The sequence below is a fragment of the Scomber scombrus genome, chromosome 10 (genome assembly GCF_963691925.1).
Source record: "Scomber scombrus chromosome 10, fScoSco1.1, whole genome shotgun sequence".
Lineage (NCBI taxonomy): Eukaryota > Metazoa > Chordata > Actinopteri > Scombriformes > Scombridae > Scomber > Scomber scombrus.
The window spans coordinates 1,466,647-1,489,902 of NC_084979.1; the positions used below are offsets into that span (position 1 = coordinate 1,466,647).

The window sequence follows — 23,256 nt, forward strand, 5'->3', positions numbered from 1 at the left end:
AAATAGCATTTGGAGATTGTTTTTAGTGTATATTTTATTTTATTCTATTTTATTTTATTTTTTTAATCATATTCAAGAATACTGTTGGGTCAATTTTGAATTTCTCCCTAATGGTATGAATAAAGTAACCCTACCCTAGGTTTGGCACAACAAAATGACAGTTATCCACACTCTGCACGTTTAGAAAGTTAAACACCTCAATTATTTATTTCTGATTATAAATATTCAGTTATTAACATCACAATGTGTTTTAGTTTGCAGTCTGTACTTGTGTTGCTTTTCTAGTAGAGCAGTTCATTGATTAAAAAGCAGCAACTGGGACATCTGTCATCGTAAGTAATGAAAGTGTGACTGAGGGAGGGTCAGTGTGAAGATACAGCTCAGACGTTAGTAACCAAACCTTCATGAGAGATTTTTTTTTTTTTTAGGGAATATCAATCTTCACATCCATCATTATATTGTGGTTAGATTCTGTTACACTGCTCTAAAACTTCCCTCCATCTCAGTAAGTGAATCCATTGCATCTACAGTTACCCCCCCCACCCCCACCCCCCCTCCATCACCTCACTCACTCCCCCACCCTTCCCACCCTCTTACTAAATCTAAATTTAAGCGATACCCTCATCTGAAAACCTTTGTATAATATTACATGACATCTCATCTCATGCTCCATGCATCATCATCAGCATCTCCTCTACGAGCTTAGCAACACTGACCTTATTGGATGGGGACAGCCAGTCGTGCTGCTTCTCTTTGTCAGCAAATGGGGATTGTGACGGGAAGTCTTCATGTTTGGACTTTTTGATTGGGATCGGGTCTGACAGCTGAAAGAAAGAGAAGGAGATTGGTTTTTTGAGTTTTATATATCTAAAAAAATGCAGGTTAACGTCCACAAGTTAAATCTAGCTGATTTTTTAAATTTAGTGTTTCAAACAGGCTTGAATGTACCAACACATTTAAGTCCATTTTTTCCCACGTGATGTGAACGCACCACAGGTTGCTCACTTGGCAGCTCGAGAGAACTGTAACACTAAAATGTCAGTGAACTGAAAACGCACCCAGCAGTGTCAGACATACCAATCACTTTGTGTGTGTGTGTGTGTGTGTGTGTGTGTGTGTGTGTGTGTGTGTGTGTGTGTGTGTGTGTGTGTGTGTGTGTGTGTGTGTGTGTGTGTGTGTGTGTGTGTAAAAGAATGCCTGATAGGGGAGTGCCAGCGGAGGTTACTGATAACTGGAAGTGTGAGTGTGTTTAAATTTAGATGTGGTGTTGACTTTGTGTGTATTGTGTGTGTGTGTGTGCGTGTGTGTGTGTGTGTTGCTTCAGGGTTACCACACCATCAAAGTCTCCCTGCACACACCCACACAGTCCAGACCGTGGTAATGTATCACACACTTGTCACACGTAAGATCCAATATAACTAGGTGTGTTTGCTCATGGGCAGCCAAGAGAGGAGGCAAGAGGTGACTGGGGCAGTGTGCAGTCTGTGTGTGTGTGTGTGTGTGTGTGTGCGTGTGCGCGTGTATTTATCTATCTGTCTGTCACACACAGATACACCCATACAGACAGACAAGTAGGGGTTTGTTTCTCTTGCCTCCGTTAGGGCGGCTTTGTGGCTATGACCTCAGCCTCTCCAAGCTGTGGCTGTCACTAGCTGCCACACACACACACACACACACACACACACACACACACACACACACACACACACACACACACACACACACACACACACACACACACACACACACACACACACACACTGAGAACAAGTGCAATGAATTGTGTTGTTTAACAGTGTGTGAATGCAATATGTTTTGGGGATATTTTAATACTAGAGATGAATTATCCAACTCTAAATGTAACTGTAAAAAGACTGTATGACTTTGTATGGGTCTTCCCTAATGCAGAATATAGATAACAACTAAATAAAAACTATAATTGTGTATTAAGAAAAATGATTCTTCTATTATCTGGATTTAAGATACTGACTTTCTCTTGAAGGACTGAAATTCTAAAAATTTTTTAGACTTGGACATTATTTAAATGAAGTGCCAGAAATGTGAAATATTGTGAGCTATACAATATTTGTATAACTGATGATACTAAAGCGCATACTTTCAAATAAACTGTCTTTGCTGGTAGCGATTCAGCGTGTATCATGCATGTTGTATGTTTGTGTGTTAGATGTCATGTGTTGGAGGAGAGGTCACACAGCTCTGTGAGAACAACTAGATATCTAGAGGGGATACACAGTATGTTCACTCATAGATTCAACCTCTCTCTCTCCCTCTCTCTCTCTCTCTCTCTCTCTCTCACTGGTTCACTTCTTGCTCTTGTTTTCTCTCAGTGAGGATCTCCCTCAGGAATCTACAGCGCTCTGCAGTGCAGGAGCGGACTGAACACACACTCACACACACTCACACCTCCCCCTGTGTGGTTTCAACAGGTGGTCATTTGTAATGGGGTTAAGATACCTTCTCCCTCTCTATCCCTCCCTCTCCCTCTCTCTCTCTCTCTCTCTCTCTCTCTCTCCCTCTGTCTCTCTAATGCTGGCAGTGTGTCATGCTATGCCACATGTCTGTGTAATCAGAGCTGCTCTCACAGGAAAGTAGCGTGGCTAGACGAACAAATACCGCTAAGGACGTGACAGCTGTGCTCCCCTACACCCCTCTGTGTACAACTCCATGACTTTCAACATGACTCAAAATGCTCGATAGGAAACCTCTAGAAGTTTCACAATAAAACAGAAAACTACATCTGTGGACACAGTTTTTGTCCCTTTGATATTTATGGATATCTAGTCATTTAATTTAAAAATGACAGGAGAGGAAACCCTAACCCTAACCTTAAGCCTAACCCAGGAGCTATATTTCTACAAGTAATCTCATCTGAGGAGGTGTTAGTGTATAATGTGGCTACAATGAAAGTACAATACAGGATAAGAGAGCCTGGTGAATGATTGTGTATTGTTTTTAGCTGGTGGAAAGAGACGACTGACTACAACAGCTCAGTCCTGCCTGTGGTTGGTTGGTAGGTTTGTGGGTTATCGAGAGATGAAGAGATATGCCCTACATATCAGGGGCAGTAAAGCAGGGCTACAGGCTAGAGGTTAGCGCCTGCAGTTCAGTCCAGAGAGTGGCTGATCACACACACACACACACACACACACACACACACACACACACACACACACACACACACACACACACACACACACACACACACACACACACACACACACACACACACACTGTGCTGCCTCTGGGCAAAGTCTCAGTGCCACGTGCCAGCCCTCGTCTCGTGGATTACTGGTTGCCAAAGCCGCGGCTCTCCATCAGGGCGAGATCCGGCCCTGGTAATCTTGGACAAGGGAAAGTGTTGGGAAGGGGGGGGGGGGGGGGGGGTGGTGTCAACAATTGGCCAAGATCGCGGGACTCAGCGTTGGTGGTGGTGGTGGTGGGGGGGGTTTTGGGGGGATGGGATCTGTAAGTCTAGATTACTGAACAGCAGGCCTGCTAGACGTGACGCAAACAGACAGCCATGGTGGGAATTTCTATTTTAGAAAAAGAGGCTTGATGATGTAGAGCTGCTGCTGCTCACTGTTCATAAACCAAGGTGTGGTGTAAACTCACTTACAAATGACCCTATTAGAGTGTGTGACACCTCCTCTGTGAGCCCCTTGGAGTAAATATTAACAAACGGGGGTCCGTGGTTGAGGGTGTGTGACAGGAAAACATGAGAATTCCTCCTTCAGTAGACACACACACACACACACACACACACACACACACTCAGACCCTGACCGACTGGTGAGCGAGACACTTTTATTGGAAAGTTGAGAGCGCTCCCCTGATAAGCTTCTGACTCACAGCCCTGCAAATGACAGGCCGGGGCTGACTTCAAAGACACGAAAATAGGTGTGTGACTGTGTGTGTGCATACGTCCATGCACTTTGCAAACCCCCCCCCCCCCCCTCCTCCCGCCTTTATGATTCGGTGTGGATTGCACAGCGTAGACAGGATGTCACACCTCTAAGATAAGGCTTTCCGATTAGCCGAGGTGTGTGTTAGACATGCCCAGACTGTGCTGTCTATGTACTCCCAACACTTCACACTGTGAACACGACACTTCGTAATATCTCTGCACTAACATTACACTGGTGTCTGGGTGGTGGTAGTGGTAGTGGTGGTGGGAGGGGGGTGGGGAGGGGGGGGGGTGACATTGACCTTTCATCAAAAGTCAGACATCATTTTATTATCATTCATGCTTCCAGCGAAGAGCCGCAGTGCTCTGTGGGCCAGTTTGAGCACAATTATGTTGGAATGATCTTCACTAAGCCATGGCACACAGGATCAGTATTGGACCTTTGAAGCGTGTACCTGTCAAATGCTAATTTACAGCTCCTTACTTCACACATGGCAGCTAGGAATCCCCTGCTTGGGAAACTCACAAAGCCTCAAGTCATGGGGCAGCATATGTGGAAATAGTGAGAGTGGCAGGCTTGTCTCAGCTGCCATAGGGGGGCCCCATGCAGGGGCTCGTGTGTGAGCACGTGTCCAGGAGGGTGGATGTGGGTATATGCCTGTTAGTATGGCTGTGTGTGTGAACGTGTGTGTGTGATAGAAAGAGAGAGAGAGAGAGAGAGAGAGAGAGAGAGAGAGAGAGAGACAGGATGGTTGGGGTGATAACAGTCTTCTCGGTTGAAGACTCTCTCTGTCTTTTGAAACCCTCACAGTTTCAGAGCACTTCCTCTGTCTGCACGTCTCTGCTGTGAGACGACGCAGCATGAAGAGCTTTTTTTAAACAACATACAAAGATCTCTTCAGTCTTCTTCCTTGGTGAAACCAGTTTTTGCAGCAGCTCTTTTGCAGCTCTCGCTTTTTTAAAATGTGTGTTAAACCTCCACTAACGGGCCTTTATGATGGAAAAAAGCTTAAACTCTAAACGAGTCATGATTAGAACCTCCAAGTCCTTCATGCTACAAGCTTCAAATAAATGAGACCACAAACCCTCAATTCAAGAGATATTTCCATGAGGAACCCCGTCTGAAGAGGAATCTGTGGGTGGATGTAGTCTAAAGAAAACTTACATAACTGCTAGAAAGACAACAGGGGAAGTGAAACTTCGTGCTTAAAATTGACTTTCACTGTGTTGACCTTTAGTCAGTTAAATAATATGTTTCTTCACTATGCTGCAGACATTCTGAAGCGCTCTCATAGACCCCTAGTGGTCCCAATTCGGGGAAGCACTGCTATAAAAGAAAAAAAAAACCCTAAAGGAATGCATGAAATGTTCCAAATCAGCAGAGCTTTTTGGGGAGGCACACTGGGTTCTTTATTCTGTTGCACCTATTTGAACAAATCACAAGTATTATTTCAGACAGCTAGTAAAGTGAGGAACCAAAAGTCACACTGGGCTACAAATGAGTTCATGCTGAGGTTCTACGCAAGGAGTCGGTGGAAGTAGAAAGTGACACATTAAAGAATACAAAAAATAGAAAAAATAACAGAAAACAAGAGCACACGTCGATGAGATTACGAGGCAGATTTATGTCAAACACATCCAATCCAATGGAGGCAACCGCCTTGTAAACAGTCAGGAAAGCGACAAATATGGAGGAAAGGTTATCCTTGTTGGATTCTGCTGGAACAAAAGTCAAAAGAGTCTGTGAGACGTCCCTGCTTTTCTTCTGAAGAATAAACTCTAAAGCTGAGGTGAAACTGGTTTTGGGGAAAAGTTTGGAGGTTAGTGCCATGCAGGAAAAAAAAACAAAAAAACCCCAGCAGTGTTGCTTAAGAAAGAGGCCTCCAAATTCCACCAGCTTTAAAACAGAGCCGCTCTCGTGACAGACGGGCTTTTATGAAGTAACGCAGAATCTTTTTCTTGACACAATCTGTCATTTTCAGCCAGACCCCCCCCCCCCCCCTTACCCCCAGTTTCATTTTCTGCCACTCCCCACCCCAGCAACTGTTATTCGTCTATCTGTCTGAGTGTGTTTCCTGTGTCATAGATTACAGGATGTCCTCTACAAACAAGCTAGATTCCAGTCAAGAGAAAGAGAGCAAGAAGAAGTTGCACAGAAACTTCAAGAAGAAGAAGAATGGCTGCAGAGTGAACAGTGTCAACTTATAAAACAAAATGACGGCCAGTTATCCAGTTATTCCACTTGATGCCACTAAATTCTACACACTAGTCCTTTAAAATCTGTTTGTTAAAGTGGTTTAGAACGGTGTGAAAAAATAACAGTGCACTGATATGTGATACCATGTTTATTTGTTATATGACTGTGTAAATCTTGGTTATTCTTATAAAAGCCACTGACCACTGTCTGCTCATTTAGTCAGAAATCATTCTTGCTTTGACCACATGATGTGACTCAGTGTCAAGACCGCATTACTATCAGATACAAACGGTCTGTAGTGGTATGATGCTAAACAGGTTGCTAAACCCAACATCCCCCCCCCAAGTCTAGGGCTGAGATGAAAGGGCCAACAACCTGTTTTCTTTGCTCTTTCTTCACTCGGGAGGGTGAACGGAGCCGCACCCTGCCTTTGACCTGACTTTGGCCTCCCTCCCTGTCTTGCTGAGGGGCCTGCGGTGGTGGAAAAGGGAGGGCCCCCTTCCTGCAGACAAAGCGAGAGCTTAGCTCACCTCGTGCCGCATAGGCCGCATATTCTGAGAAACAAACAGGTGTCAGACAACATGTTTATGCAAAAAAAAAAGAAAAAAGAAAAAAAAAGCCGACCTGGGACACTGGAGGCTGAATTCATTAGAGCAAACAACCCCTGAGGGTTGAGCAGTTTTTATGTCTGCTTCAAGCTGAATTGTTATGAGCAGAGAAGGTGAGCTGTTTTATTTTGACTGGAGAGCTGAATTTCACCACCTGTCTGTGCTCATTTCTAAATCAAAATGCCACTTACTGCTCTGTGTATGTGTGAGTGAGCGTGCGTGCGTGCGTGCGTGCGTGTGTGTGTGTGCGTGTGTGTGTGCGCGTGGGTGTGTATGTATGTGTGTGTGTGTGTGTGTGTGTGTGCAGTTCTGCAACCAGACAAACATAAAGGATAAAAATACAGTGAGGCACCAAGGCTGCTCACTCGAGTGAGATTCCTCGACTGAGTGTTTGTGGGTTACGCACACACACACACACACACACACACACACACACACACACACACACACACTCACACACACACACACACACACACACACACACACACACACAGCTCCAATTTTGGCAACTAGTTCATCCCACCATCGTCTCCTTGGCTGAGGAGTCACAGAGAACAATAGAGTCTCTGTCTTCCATGAAGTAAATAGCAAAAACACTTTACATAGTTACAGTGAAGCGATTGCGGCGCTGCACTGCAAAGTATCAAATTAATCTCATTATTCAAGACTGTGCTTCTTAGTCTTGCCGAGGTGCAGTTCCGACTTCAAGATGAACTGGTTTGCTGACTAGACTTGAAATGACCTCATCTAATATTCACTTTGATATAACGAGGAGTAATTTCTCCTGTGCTCAGCACATAAGTAAGTCTGTTTATTCACTCCAAGTTTGGAATTATAAAGAGCGAGTATTAACTTGTTGAGCTTGTTAGAGAACAGACTTTGCACTCAAAGGTGAAGACACCTGCCAGGCACAAACACAGCACTGTGTGCATGCATATGTGCATGTGTGAGTGTTTGTGTGCAGAGAAATGACAGATGTTCAGACTATCAGGTAGCTGTATAAAGAGAGGAGGCCCCAGCAGTACCTGCCTGTACCACCTCTCCTCACATAACCCATCATTTATCCCATTAGCAGGGAAGCTTCTCCTACATTCTCTGCTACTAGAAAGAAAAACAAGAAGACACTTTGTTTCCACAGTCATGGCCAAAAACAACTCATACTGATACTCTTCTAACTCTCCTGTCACTTCTGAGTCTTCTCCTTGAGGGACACTACAACGCTTAGAAATCTTACATTTAAATTCCTTCTTATTTCAACATTTACATTTGAGAACGTTTTGTTCTCAGACAATGTTTTAAGGCAGTGGTTCTGCTGTTTTGTTTTTTTACAGAGGTCTCCACTTCCAGGAAGAGTCCAGAGAGGCTAGTAGACAAAACATAAGAGAAACCTCCCTGAGCTGCTGTCATTAGCCTGGCTAAAGGTTAAACGCTTGCAGCAACTGATAAAGACACAACTGCCAGATAACCAAACTTCAGTATGTGATGAAATGTAGCTGACGTGTCGAAAGGTCCTATAAAAGAATCTTTGTTATTTTTTTTTTACTGTTTCTCCAACTGAATATGTTAGAATTTCAGCACTCTTAAAAATAATACTACTAAAAGATGATAGCTTAGCTGTCACCAACTCCTTAGAAGAGTGCTATGCTAGTGTAAGAGCACTCTTGAGAATAAGAATACTAAAAGATGCTAGCTTAGCTCCCACCAGCTCCTCAGTGGGGTGCTATGTTAGCATTTGAGCACTCTTAAAAATAAGAACCCTAAAAGATGCTAGCTTAGCTCCCAACAGCTCCTCAGTAAACTGTTATGCTAGCATTTGAACACTCTTAAAAATAAGAACACTAAAAGATGCTAGCTTAGCTCCTAACAGCTCCTCAGTACACTGCTATGCTAGCATTTGAACACTCTTAAGAATAAGAATACTAAAAGACCTACTAACTCCTCAGTAGGGTGCTATGCTAGGCTATGTTACATGAAGCCAAGCTATACTGTGCTACACAGCACTAAGCTAGGCTACTCGTATCATAACTGAGAGGACGAGAGGCTAAATGAGTCCCCTGGTCCCAAAAGGAAAGGAGGGCCAACATTCCCAGCCGCAGCAGTAAAACAGAGGAGGGGAGGACAGTGAAGGGAGGAAGGGAAGAAAAAAAGGCAACAGGGGGTGGAGAAAAAAAAAGGAGAACAAAACGAGAGAAGCATAAACAGTTTGTGGCAAGGGACCAAGTATGAACAGAGAGCCACAGCTGGACACATAAACAGAAGATTTCACAGATAAAATTCTGCTTATCCAGAAGGGAATTAAGAAAAGCTGCCTTGTTTTCAGCTGGACCACCACAAGTCTGTCTGATGGGTCTTAAATATACATTTAGCCGCAACTGAATCTTTACACCCTGTGGAGAACTGTGTAAAAGTTCAGAACATGGAATCACTGAAATGATTATTTCACATGACACCAGTGATATGGATGGAAAAACAGAGAGAGGGAGAATAATGAGAGGGAAGGCAACGAATGACTCCTCTTGTACCGCAGGCCTTCCCACTGCTGCCTGGAGGCCATGCAAAACAGCTTTAAATGCGTACATACACACACACACACACACACACACACACAAATGCGTGCACACACAGAGAGAAGGAAAGGGAAGAGATTGGGAGGTTTGGGAAGGGAGCAGGGTCTCCATTTCCTCTCGCCAAATTTGCTTTGGCAACTCTTTCCGTGGGAATGGTGAGAGACCGGCTCTCCTCAGCCGGAGAGAGAGCCAGGGATCGGCCCACCGAGGAGAAGGAGAGCGCAAAAAACGTAAGATGGAAATGGGGGGTGGGGGGGGGGGGGCGGGGGGTAAGTAAATACAGCTGGACTTTTCCATCCCTTTCCCCCTGGTGCCAAGGCAAATCATGAGCCCGTCCGCTCTTTGACTTTTTGATGTTTATGGAGAGATCAAATACTAATGTTAACATGCTAGATAGATATGTACAATGTAGTGTCATTACCAGTGTGTGAAATGAGTATTTAATATAAATTCTATAATGAAATATTACTTATAGCACTCTTAATTATTATTTGAAATTAAAAATCTAATTGGGGAATTGTTTTGTATTACATTATTGTTGTTATATTCAAGGTGGATGACACTGATTGGCAGACATTAGATAAAGCTTTTAGACCGGACCAGTTTTCAAATGGACAAATGAAGCCAAGAAAAGAATTTAACATCTCTTTTATGGTCTGAGACAACAAATGTTTTCGAGCCGACTAAAAGCATGATAATTTAATTTGAGCCGTTTTTAAAGTTGTCTAATCCCTGCTCACACACTAATGGACATTTTCATTGATCTGGGTGTGTGAGTGCATGTGCACGCGCTACAGACTGTGGGTCCAATCTCATATAAAAGATGTCTGAATGCTTATGTGCTTATATTAGATTACAACCTAAACCTCTGTAATAATTGGTGCTGATGAACATGCAGTATTTCTCTTTTCTGGTAAAAAAGGTGTAGTTTGGTTTATACGCTTTCTTGCAGTTTACAGTATAAAATATTTGTATAATTCGGGGCCCGTGATTGACAAGAAGCTGTGATGAGCCAGAATTGTGTTTGGCATCAGAGCTGTGGAATGACAGAGGAGAGGAGAAAAATTCCTGCTTTTACAGCCCTCGTAAATGTTGCTTTCTGGTTGGAAGACGGTTGTAAGGGAGGCGCGAGCGAGGAGGAATCTGCTGATGGCTCTTTTCCTTGCATCAGTGCAAAAAGCTGCCCCGTTTTAAAGCAGGCCAGATGTGAATTATGGGTAACAAGGGGCGGAGCGCGCCTGTGTGTGTGTGTGTGTGTGTGTGTCCAGGATTGGGGAATGCGGGGCACAGGGCATATTTCTGCTTGGCGTGTAACGTGCCCTAAGGTTGAGGTTGCTTGTGAAAGGGTTAAGTAGCATGGCTGAGCAAATACATAAATAGCACTAGGGGTTGTGTGTGTGTGTGTGTGTGTGCGTGTTCATGTTCGTGTGTGGGCATGGACGCTGCTGCCAGTTGGCGTGAACGGAGAGGGCACACACACACACACACACACACACACACACACACACACACACAAACACAAACTGGCAGTTTGATTTCCAAGTATTACTTACAGGGCACTGGAACACCAGCAGGCATTTCGGGTACCCCGGTCCAGGCTGCAGCACATGCCTTAACATGTGACCACTTAGCCAAGATCACTGTGCAAACATACACACACATACACACACACACACACACACACACACACACACTCTTATATTATCGTATGTGTTTGCACAGTTCGAAATCACACTAACTTACACACGAATGCAAACACGCCAAAAAAAAGCAAACCCGCCTACTCCCACACATCAAAGCAGCTCACAGCAGCAGAGACAGGCTGCAGAGACGGAGCCTCATCCCATAATGATAAATCACATCACAACAGCTAAAACTAACTCTCAGCTCTTGTTAACTGCTCTAAGATAGACACCCCAAACAAAACAGATGAGCCGGCGCCCCAAGACAACTCCATCCTGAACATCCTCTCTCTGACTAATCTGACAGGAGCAGGACAGGTTCACATTCTCAGGAATTATATCAGGTTACAATTTGAAATGAGTGACTTCCTCATGTCCACAACTCTCAGCTACTCACTCTAACTGCTCTTAGCAGGATGAAAGGTCTTGGGCAGACTTTTCTAAAATGGGACAGACCGCTGGCTAATAATGGTTTGCCATTCTGTGAGTGCATCGTGTGTCCTTGCGCTGGCAGTTTGCCGTGCACGGATCCTCCTGTCAGAGAGGAGGATGAGGGGGATTTAAGCGAGGGTGGGGGCTCGCAGTGAAATCCCCTCTCATTTTACAGGCATCATTACGCCTGCTAAAGCCTCATCCCTCGAGCCCCCTCCACTACCAGGGACCGGGACAGACCACCAATTACAGTCTTAACCTCTCTCTTGCCCTCTCTGTCTCTATCTCACTGACACCTATAGCTGGAGGGGGAGTTGAGGGTGGGTGGGTGGGTGGGTTGGTGGGGGGGGTTAAAGATGCCGGCTCATGGGAGAAATTGAAAGCTGCCACTATTACAGGCATTATCCACTGACTGGAGGAAGAGAAGCAGCGTTTCCACTATGTAGAGCCATCTGTGTTTCTCCACCATTTTCACCACACGGCTACAATGCATCATAAATAATGAAAAGAATGGCCGTTATGAAAGCTTAAATTTTGATGACGCAGCTGTGCTGAGTGACGCATGAATAAAGAAACGGTGCTATTGTCATGGATAGCGTGATGAACGTGAGCACTTTGATCAAATAGAAAGGGAAAGTGTAACGACCCGCTCTCACAGTACAGTCCTGCTCTCAAGTCTACTGATATCTTTGTTCTCATTATCATGTGTTATATTTTATCTTGTACCAGCTGATTAATGATACATCATAGCTGACTTTCGTTGACTTGGTCAGTTTGATTTTCTTGACTTGAGAGCAGCACTTGTATGGATTCAGTTCTGACTCATCTTGAAACTTGCTCAGATTTCTCTTTTTTGTGGTGTTGACTGATATCATCACGCATAAAGTCATATTGAGACCATTTCTACAGGATTAATTATTAAACACGATTGCAACACCAATTGCTCGGAAGATATTTTATCCAGAACATTGTTATCGATCAGATTGGTCAAATAAGCGTTCTGTAATGCGTAAATACGTCTCGTTAAAACACACCCTGCTGTCCAACAAAGCCCTTAAGGGATCTGTAATTAATACTAGGGCCAGACTAATACTGGACTTTTGAGGACAATGCCAATAGCAATATTAAGGAGGGAAAAAAATCCAATATCGATATGTCAGCCGATCATTTTCTACATAAATCTACATAAACATAAACTTTTTGCTATATAACTGTATAACTGTGATTTTTATAATTATAAATAACTAAACTAAATAACGAAAAACACTAAAATGTTCATATATATTTAACTTGAATTAACAAAAAGGATCAAATATACATTAAATGCTGTCTATATAACTTAAAAAGTATATTGGTGCATATCGGACAACAAATACACCGATACCCATGTATCTGTGATAGGCTGATAACGGCCAATAATATCAGCTGACCAATATATCGGCCATGCTTTTATTAATGTATACTGTGTATATAGAAGATGACAGCAGTTTGTAGAAATATTAAGCAGGAGTGTTGTAAATCTAATTCAGTCAATCTAATCAGTCCGAAGGGGTTGAGAAGCAGTCTGGACTTGTAGAAGGCGATTTTCATGTTCAGTTCATTTTTCCAGTAAACAGCTCCGGTAATAAATGAGAATGATAACTCACAGACGGAGTGCTGCGCTGTGACTCAGTCGCTGTAAATGAATCGCTGATAACACAAACAAGCCTCCAGCACTCGAGGCAGTGGAGGTAATATGTTTTGGAGGATAATGGAAGGTGTGAATCTAACAATGAGCGACCGTGTAAGAGTCCTTTTATACACGCCTCGAACTCCTGAGCCGTGGTGAGCGAAGGGAGGTCACTGGCTCAGAGTCAATGAATAAAATGTATGTGTGATTATTCATTTCAGTCCTTGTGCGTCTGTGTTTACAGCTTATGTCGACTGTAAACACAGTGAGTGGGGGGGGGGGGGTGGAGGTGGGAGACATGGAGTATTTGTAGTAGTGGAGCTTTAGCTGAAACTCTCCATCTAAACCTCTGCAGTGACAAAGCATCAGAGAGCTGGCACCGGCTTCCATAAGAAAAGTCACCGTTTTTCCCTCGTTGGCTCGACTCCGTGCGCTGGATGTATTTATCTGATGCTGTTGTGTTAAGTACCAGAGTGTTGTGTGTGATTGGGCGAGATGCGTGGGATTGAACTTTTGGGGACAGGATATGGTGGGATTGGAACAGTTTGAAGGACTGACACTAGAGGAGGTCAGCGATGATGGTTAAGTCCTCCAGCCGCTGTCTCAATCCCCTTGATTAAACCAACCCCCAACCACCCCTCCTCCTCCTCCTCCTCCTCCTGACAGACATGAAACTGATGCAAATGAGTGAAAAAAAAAAAAAACAGTTCGTGGGAAACGTCTGGGTAAGACTCTGCAAGGTTGATTGTTTCCAGGGTTAGATCAGTTTATTTTTGATATTCAAACTTGGAAAACATGACGCCTCAGTGGATATTTCCATAAATATAATTAAACTTAAATCTTGTAGCAAAAACTAAGCTTGTAATCACTCTTGTACACAATGTTATGATTATTTATTTATTATATTTGTACTACTATTGTTTTTTTATTGCTTTTGTACTTTATTGTTCTTTATTCTTTTTTATTTAATGATGCTCTTCTATTTTTTTGCTATCCACTACTGCTGCAATACCTTAAATTTCCCCATTGTGGGACAAATAAAGGAATATCTTATCTTAAGATTTTGTGTGCACATGTATGCAGCTACCTAAGCTCAAGTGCATGTATCCAAATTCTGTTGTAAGGTCTTAATCCATTCAATTAATACAATTCTCGAGGAAATCCTGCTTTCTCTTTTTGGAGTACTTGCTCAGGATATCATTTCTAAACCACTTGTACCCACAGCTTCTATCAGCACTGATAACATCAGTCATAGATGAGTGTGAGCAAAGCTTACAAGCTCCCCTTCAGCATGTTATTTAAAACTCCCAACTGCTCGTCCAATGACTTTCCCCCCCCCTCGCTGTACACAAAACAACGAGTCTTTCAGAGGCTTGTGCTCACATGGCCAGGGGCTACACTCCTTTTCCTTCCTGTCTGTGGGGTAGGATTAGGTCAGGCTGTCAGCTGCTTCAGACACTATGACTAGCCACCACTGCTCTCCTGACCGGGGCCATCGTCTGACTCGCTCGGGCCCTCGCGCTTTTTTTTTTTAAAGACGCGCCGCCCGAGCACACTGGCTTCTCACAAGCAGACAGCGGCTCCCTATATGCTGCATAAAAAGGCGGTTGTATCTATTGATGGCCTTGTTTGTTGTATTTGGGCATTAAGTGGGTCAAGCACTGCTGCACTAATGCATTTGCAGACATGGCGGGTCAATATGAGAACCATGCTGAGCCCATCATCTAACATGGAGAATACGAGCTCTCACACATGCCGGCTTGCTGAGATGCAAGCTGTGGTCTTCAAGTGTTATTATGTGGAGATACAGGGGGAAAAAAGAGGCCAGGGGGGGGGGGGGGGGCATACAGCCTAGATGATAGCTATATTTGAAGCTGTACAGGCAGCAGAAAATGTCTGGCAGGAACATTAGAGGCTAACTATTGTATTTGGTAGATATATAATCCTCACTATTGCATTCATATATTTCATGGCTTTTAGAAGACTGTTCCTAACAACATCAAAGAGCTTCAGTGACTTGAGGGGAAACTCCAGCGATGTCAAACTGTACTTTCATAAAGTTGAGAGAGACAAATTTAAACAAAATACATAAAATGTAGCAGAAGCTGATAGATTTGAATTCCATTTCTTTCTTTCTTTCTTTTTTTTTTGTTAATATGGGTCACGCCGCAAGAAAACTGGATCCTACAATTCCCATAATACAACTTTCCGTTCAGAATGTAGAAACCTCCTGCCAGAGCGGACCTTACTCAACTGTTTTCACAGGCTGAGTAGTACTCGTCAAGCGTAAACTGCTGCAAATGATGCTCGTCTTTCCTGGTTTGTTCATGTCGAATCCGTCTGGTTTTCACTAAAAACAACACATGACCTAATACTTAAAGACATGAAAGCAAAAAAAAAGGGAAGTGTTTGTAAAACTCTCTGATATTCCATGACTTCTCTGAGAAAATACTGCAGATTTAGTATGAGGGCCCCTTCTTAGGGCTGCAGTAGTGCTGCTTTATTCTTCCACTTCCCTTCACATTTAGAGCACACCACAGTCGACAGTAAAGCAGCTGTCGGGGCAGCCAATGCCAGCCCTCGACCTGCGTGTGACAACCAGCTATCGCTCAGTAAATACTGCAGTATCACCAGAGCAGACAGGAGCTGCATCAGGATTAGTATTAGCTCGCACAATTAGAATATCTGTCAAGTGAGAACACCTGGCTGTGGTCAGAGATTGCTTTCCCTTCTCTCAGACAGGATAATGGCATGGAAATGAGTGGATTCATAATATTTCTTTTCCTATTACTACTGCTGTTCAACTTGCATTTGGATTTAAAGCCATAGTGTTTTAACAGCATTTTACATCTCGCTGCTAAACCAATCAAAAAAATAGGCTGAACTCAAACATGCAAAAATGTAAATGGAAGTCTGTCAGACACGAAGTTAGTAATGGCGAAAAGAAAAAATAAGAAGTGTTTCAGTGAGAGACATTAGGTCGTGTCCTGTTAGTGGAGTGCCATGGTTACTTTAAGAAAAGAGACACGGGCCATGTTCTTGTAATAGCTACAGCAGGAAACTGCTGTTACAAGTCGTCTACTAGCAGGCTGGAGTTTGAGCTAATACTTGAGAGATGAATCCTACAGGGTGCAGAGCAGAGAGCATGGTGAGCATCCACCATGGTTACCATAAAGGTATTTCTGAAGGGGGAAAAAAATGCTCAGGCAGAGTCCTAAAACTATTTTCCTGAGGTGAGAGACTCTCCATTGAGAGTCTTGACACACTCAACTAAGGTGAGAGAAAATGGCTACCACTGCACATGTGCTGCATGACTGAAGTCAAACCTCGATGTCTGCAGGGCTCTGTCTGCTGGCTTACTCTGGGAGCAGAGGCATAATGGTCTGGGTTGTTAGTGAGCACTCCAGTTGCGCTGTGATGGGAATGTTTTCGACAGCTTTCAGACACTTGGCACTAATGATGTTCTGCATGCCCCGTGGCCTGTTGGGAGGTTGTTTTTTTTCTCTTCCCCTTCCAATCAGTGTGTTGAACAATTTTACCACGCTAACTTGTAGATACATGCCAGCTCAGTCAGATTGCTGCTGCTCTGGCTTATGTACAAATCAAAATAGTAATGTGTTAAACCGACAGCAGATATCCTGTCCTAGTTATTACTGTTTATTCCGGTGTATTTAAATCATTTTAAGTATCCACATCTAACATTTAAGCCCCCCACAATGTTGTTTTGTCGACCGAATGGTTAATGATACTGAATTGAAAGGTCTTCATAGGTCCACGAGATCCCAGCAGCCGAGATTTGACCCGGGACTAATCAAGTCGAGTAGGGTCGCAACTGTGAGTCTTTGTGTCAATATAATATCAGAGTGGATCCAGTTTAGTCTCTATATCTACCCTAATCAGGTAGACCACATTTGAACCTGGTCTAATTATCCTTGAGTCTTTTCAGAGAAGGTTACACTATCCTTACGTGCCTTTTGGATCACATCTGTTTTTCATTTTGGGTGTGTTATTCACTGTTCTGTTTAAATTTGGGTCCCCTGAAGACCTCTATTCCACGATTCTGCACTCTTTTCTTTATCTGTTCACTTATGGTAGCCACCACTGCTCATGACAACTACCCAGTTCTATCTCCAAAAGCTGACTTTTTTTCGGAAAAAGACAGGTCCACCAGACACAGATATTACACTGTATCAGTATCAAAGTGTCCAGATACCAGTCTGAAAGTAGATAACACTATTGAAAATCCAGCAATAAATGTAATCTCGGCCATGTAGAAGCATGGTAGCCTATGATAGGTGAAGGCCTAGTTAGAGCCAGTTGGACAGAGCGGACAGGGGGAACGAATCAATGAGCACCAGAGGTTCCCTGAGGGCTGGCGAAGAGGAGGGGATGGTTATTGTAAATCAATTGTCAGCCAATTCATTTCCATTGATAGCATCAGAATAATGACATGGCGTAATAAAATGGTAATCAGGGCCTTTAGCTGTGGGCGGTGGAGGGTCGTTTGGCAGTCTGAGCTGCAGGGAAAGTGGCAGTAGCCCACATTCTCCACTCTTGCATTGCTGAACATGTGTGCACTTATTAATGTGTGTGCATGGGCAGCATTTGCACGACAGAACGTCACATGTGTTTTTGTTGTGGCTAGATAAGTGTGTGCGCCGTAGAGGGTGTGTATCTCACTATGTGCACTGTGCATGAGGAACATCTCATGTGCTGAACAGCCTCTGATTTAATCCCCGAGATATGCGACCCAAACAGCGGCAGATGGCTCGGTGAGCAGATTAAAATCTCAGCAGCTAACCCCGCGCCAACCCAAACAGACACACTTTAAGTACGTAAGAGGAGCTGAGACAATTACCGCCATTTCCAAGCTGAGCCGTGGAGAAGGAGAAAAAAAGACATAGGAAAAAATGGTTTGTGTTTAGATGATTTTGTCTGGCCGTAAGGAACCGCAGACACCTTGAACCCCTCCAATCAATGGCAGAGGGAAGCAATATTAAAACCACAGGTCACAGGCTGAGGTCAAACCTCATGAATCAGCATAAGTGGATGAGATATGGGTGTTATGAGGGGATGAGGGAAGGCAGTAATAAGACAGAGATCTTGTGTGGTCAGAATGTGGGTGGCAAAGCAAACGACTGCTATAGCCTCGCTTTATTGTTGTGGTGAGTAATGAAATGTGGGGCAGATTAAGGTGAAGTCAGCTGACTAATCGCCCTTTTTCCACTGCAGGAACTTAACAACCCATAGCCAAAGCTTCCCATAACCTGAGTTTTAGAGCCTTTTGACATTTTGGCGCATCAGGTACTTCCACTCCACTGTATTTTACACAATGGGGTGCTTTAGATATACACCATTAAAAAGGTAAAAGCTGGACCAACTATATAATTTTTATGTACCGTTCAGTAGTCGAGTGAAGTAAGTATATGTGTGATTGACGAGAATGTAAGAAGTGGAGCTTCGTTTTTTTCTTTCACATTTTTGTGAACACAAGATACACGTTTTATACCAATGCAGAATCCAGGGGACTGTTGGGAACCGGTTGATGGGCCAAAGTGGTGTCCAAAATTGGCATTGCGAACTGAAAATTGAGGGGCTGAGAGTACACTCCCTCCTGGAAGGTAAGGTAAAGTATCTGACTCTACACTGACAATGACAATTGTCTGAAATACCTAAAGCTCCCATTAGTACAAACACTGGAACCGAACCAAACGGGCCTCTTTTCTTCTTTATGCCAGGCAAAATTCCCAGTGAATGCAAGGGGGAATAGGATAGGAAAACACTGACTGCCATTCTGCTGCCAGACTCAGTGCCCTACTTCCACCCATAAATCGCACACAACTGATGTGCCAGCCTCCCCAGAGCCTACCACCACCGTCTTGGCAGCGATTTCAGAGAACAGGGTGATACCACTCAATGCCAGTCATCCCTGTTCAGCCATGGTCTGTGAGTTAAACTTTGTAGCCTCGTATTTGGTCTTTTACATTATGAGACTGATTAAACTTTTATTCAGTTAGCAATGACCATTGAATTGTGTCTTTTGGCCTTGCCTGGGTGTACATCTGAGTTAGTGACATAGTATCTATATATCTAATGTCTGGAAATACGGACATATGTTTGGGGACTAAGCTAAATTAAACAAAGTGGTGAACTGGAGAATGGGGCATGGAGATAGTGTGGAATGTTACTGCTGTAGAAAGCAGTTGTATAAAAGGTAAAAAAAGACTGCAGTCTCATTGAAGTCGTCCAAAGGGCAGGATGGGCAGGGTGAAGTTGGGGTCGCGTTGTTCTTTGCTCCAACAAGAGAGGAAAGTGGTGTCTGTTATAGGAGTTCACCTAGAGGTGAGCAAGCAGACCCATGCCGTAAACAAGTCTGAAGTTTATAGCCACTATTTGGGTTTGTTGTTCCGCCGCATTCTGGCCCCGATGGCTCACCGGGGGTGGTGGTGGTGGAGGGCAGGAGGTACAAAGACCCAACAGAGACGAGCAAAGTGAAGATGCCGTAAAAAACAAAGGGAAGTGTAGAAAAAAACCATGTGGCTCACAGGGAGTCCAACTGGCCACTAAAATCTGGGGTCAACCAGAGAGCAGCTTCAGGTCAAACTCTTCAGGTCAGTCTCGCTGCCATCTTGATTTTGGTTCTTGCTCTGACTGACTGTCAATCAAGCATATGTAACTATCTATAGTCTGTTACAGTTTGTCATTGAGTCTCCATCTACCCACACTTCCAAACAATCAAGAAGAAGCACTGTGAAAGAACAACTCACTAGCCTCTAGGAAAGGAATACAAGAAGAGAGACCATGGCACGGGAAAAGAGAAGAAAAACAAATGACAGGATGTTGTAGTTATGTGTGTGTGTGTGTGTGTGTGTGTGTGTGTGTGTGTGTGTGTGTGTGTGTGTGTGTGTGCGTGTGCGTGTGCGTGTGTGTGTGTGTGTGTGTGTGTGTGTGTTTTTGGATGTGGGGGTAGTAGTTGCTCTTCTTTCCTCACTGGAATCTGTCTTAATTAAAAAGGATTGGTTTTACAGTAAGTGTGTGCCTGAGGCGAGCCGGCTGCACTGCAACCATATTCTGAAGCAGAGAAGCCATGAGGGGAACATGTGGAAACGGACATTTTCCAATACTCTTTTCCTTAAAGAATCCTAAAGTTTTAAGCTGTACTCTCTGTAGCAGTACATGAATTTGTTCCCATCTGTCATAGTACAGATGTTACATTTCAGTGCATGCAGCCATACTAAGAATACACTCCAAACAATTATTATCAAAATAGTTTAATAACTTATAACTAGCGCCAACATGCAGAACAATAATTCTAGAACAAAATTTTTTCACCTGGAACGCACTGCACAACTTAGCTGTAGCATGGTCATGGGTGTATGCTAGCCAGCTTAGTCAAGGTACCCTGATTACCCAGGTTACCCTGTAGTGTTGCTGCCGTCAGAATGACAAACAAGACCCATAACACTAACCAAGTGCAACACAATGATTGTAACTAAACTGTGTCAGTAATAGTTCTGGCCAATGAGACAGTGTCGGATGTTTGTTTTTCAAAATAAAGGGCCAAAATATATATATATATAAACGCAAAATCGATTGTACATGCTGAACTGTGAATTTCGTGTACTGTTACACTCCTACTGGGCAGTAGCACAGATTGGTTCTTTATGTGAGTCATAGCAGAACCTTATATATGGTGTGCTGAAGAAGAGATTCTCAAACATCCCAGTGGAGCAAGACATCCGTGACTGCATGGGTGTTGATGTGATTTGCATCTACACGGCCACCTGCCTGACTGAAGCATGTTTTCCAGGTGTGAAGCTTTATTAGCAGGTGATGAAAGTTAAATGAAGAGTTTGGAGGTTGAGTGCAAAACACATTAATGAACCTGGAAACGACTCGCTGTGTGTTCTCCAGCCCTTGTTGTTGTCACAGCAAACTGGAAAACCGAGTGCGTGCGCGAATGTGAGTGTGTGTGTGTGTGTGTGTGTGTGTGTGTGTGTGTGTGTGTGTGTGTGTGTGTGTGTGTGTGTGTGTGTGTGTGTGTACAGTGGGCCTGCCTCCAGCTCGGGGGCTGGAACGTCAGATCGGCTCCTGTCTCATCAATCAAGGTTTGTTTGTTGCGATGTGTTAACTGCCATGCCTTCCTCAGAAGGTACACACTCACACAAAGACTCACACTTGGGCCAGCAGCCATGCCCTTGTGACCAGTAGACAGCTCTGAAGCCACAGTCAATTAGTCTTAGAAAGCCCCTGGATTGTCTCTGGCCTGGAAATACCACATGACTGACCAGCTGACTGACTGGTTTACTGACTGCCTCTCTGACTGAATGACTGTCTGACTGCTGAATGAAACATACACGTAAGGATGATTACTTATAGGGCTGCAACTGACAATTTTTCTGACAAGTTTTTTATTAAACATTTAGTCTTACGGTTGTCTTAAAGAAAATTATTAAAAATGCTAGAGCAAACTTTTTTTTATCATATCAGCTTGAAAAATGACCTAAAATATGAATCATTACTCAACATATTTGTATTGATTTATATGAACAGATATATCAACACATTTATTAAACATTGTCTTATTAATCAGGTTTTTTTTTTCTTTTTTAATTTGGAAAATGACATAAATTGATAAAATATTGGAATAAAAAGCCAATATCAGCTTCATTAATCTGTCCAAACCAAAGTCAGCCCGAGCCCGCTGTGTCACTGGAGTCAAGGCAGCTGTCCACGGACCAAGGAAACACTTGCAGCTCGTCGACAGTGAAAGATCAAGCAGCCAATCAGGCGGGAGAACCGGAGCCGTCACCGAGGCAACCGGTAAACCCATGGCTTTTGTGGAGAGGTGTAGACTAAACTGTTGATATAGAGTCAAAGCAGACCACGGTGTGACTGATCCTCTATGAACGGAGTCTCTCACACACACACATACGCGCACACACACACACACCCACACCCACACCAGCGCAGGGATCACTGTGACCTGCCAGAAACAAGCTGTACACTGTTGTTGTTTTTTGGTCAGAGTGACATCTGTTTGCTCTTGGAATCAGCGAGATTGTCAGTGTGTGTGTATGCGTGTGCATGAAAATGTGTGTGCGCGTGTGTGTATGTGTGACTGTGTGCTGACTGCATGGGCAGAAGGGCAAAGAGACTGTGCGTGATTCACCTCACCTGTTTGCAGACAGGCAACACTAGCCATAAGAAGTGTGAATTTGCGTGTGTGTGTGTGTGTGTGTGTGTGTATGCACCAACATGCATTTCTGTGCCTCCCTGTGCCAATATGTGCTGACTACGTTACTTTTGGACTGTAACTGTCTTCACCGTGCCAACATACACACAAAAACCTGTGCATGTTGGCACAGTATGTGTGTGTGTGTGTGTGTGTGTGTGTGTGTGTGTGTGTGTGTGTGTGTGTGTGTGTGTGTGTGTGTGTGTGTGTGTGTGTGTCTGTGGGAGTCCGTTCCAAATTCCTTTACTGCAGGTGAGCTGCATACCACAAGCTAAGCTGCAGATAGATGGACTGATAACAGACGAGTAGGTACAGGCATGAGATGCGCGTACACAGACACACACACTCACACACACACACACACACTCAAATGCACAGATGTGGTATGATGAACAAAGAGAGATTTGATGCAGCTGCGTATACAGCAGACTGACAAAAAAGAAAAAACAGAGTGCTTTGATTTAGTCTAAACATTTGGTTTTGCACACCTGCACACTGCACACACACACACACACTTCCCCTCACTAACACACACCAATCAAGGAAATGGCAGAGTAGTAGCAGCGGCCCCGCACTCACAGCTGACCTTTCACTCACTTCAATCTGTTAAATCAAATGCACCCCATCAATCCGAGCTCTGACAGTGCTAACATACCTCATGTCTCATTCACTCACACACACACACACACACACACACACACAAACACACATGAACACACACACACTGACAGACACACACACACACACACACACTAACACACATGAACACACACACACACTGACAGACACACACTGACAGACACACACTATCAATCATATGTCAGCTTGCGCTAATGCACCTCATCTTTCATTCATGGAGAGGAAACGGCATGAATAAGCAACGGCTCTGTTCATGCTGAAATGTGGGATTAACACTGTTAACTGAAGTGAACCTCACATTG

General features: G+C 43.8%; 1 protein-coding gene across 1 annotated transcript in view; it reads right to left on the reverse strand.

Moving 5' to 3' along the window:
* Nucleotides 1–23,256, reverse strand: part of skia (v-ski avian sarcoma viral oncogene homolog a) — an 80,282-nt gene that overhangs the window by 9,764 nt on the left and 47,262 nt on the right. Inside the window, exon 2 of the mRNA XM_062427584.1 lies at nt 717–824. Within this exon, the coding sequence (XP_062283568.1) occupies nt 717–824 (108 nt within the window). The remainder of the gene's footprint in view (nt 1–716; nt 825–23,256) is intronic.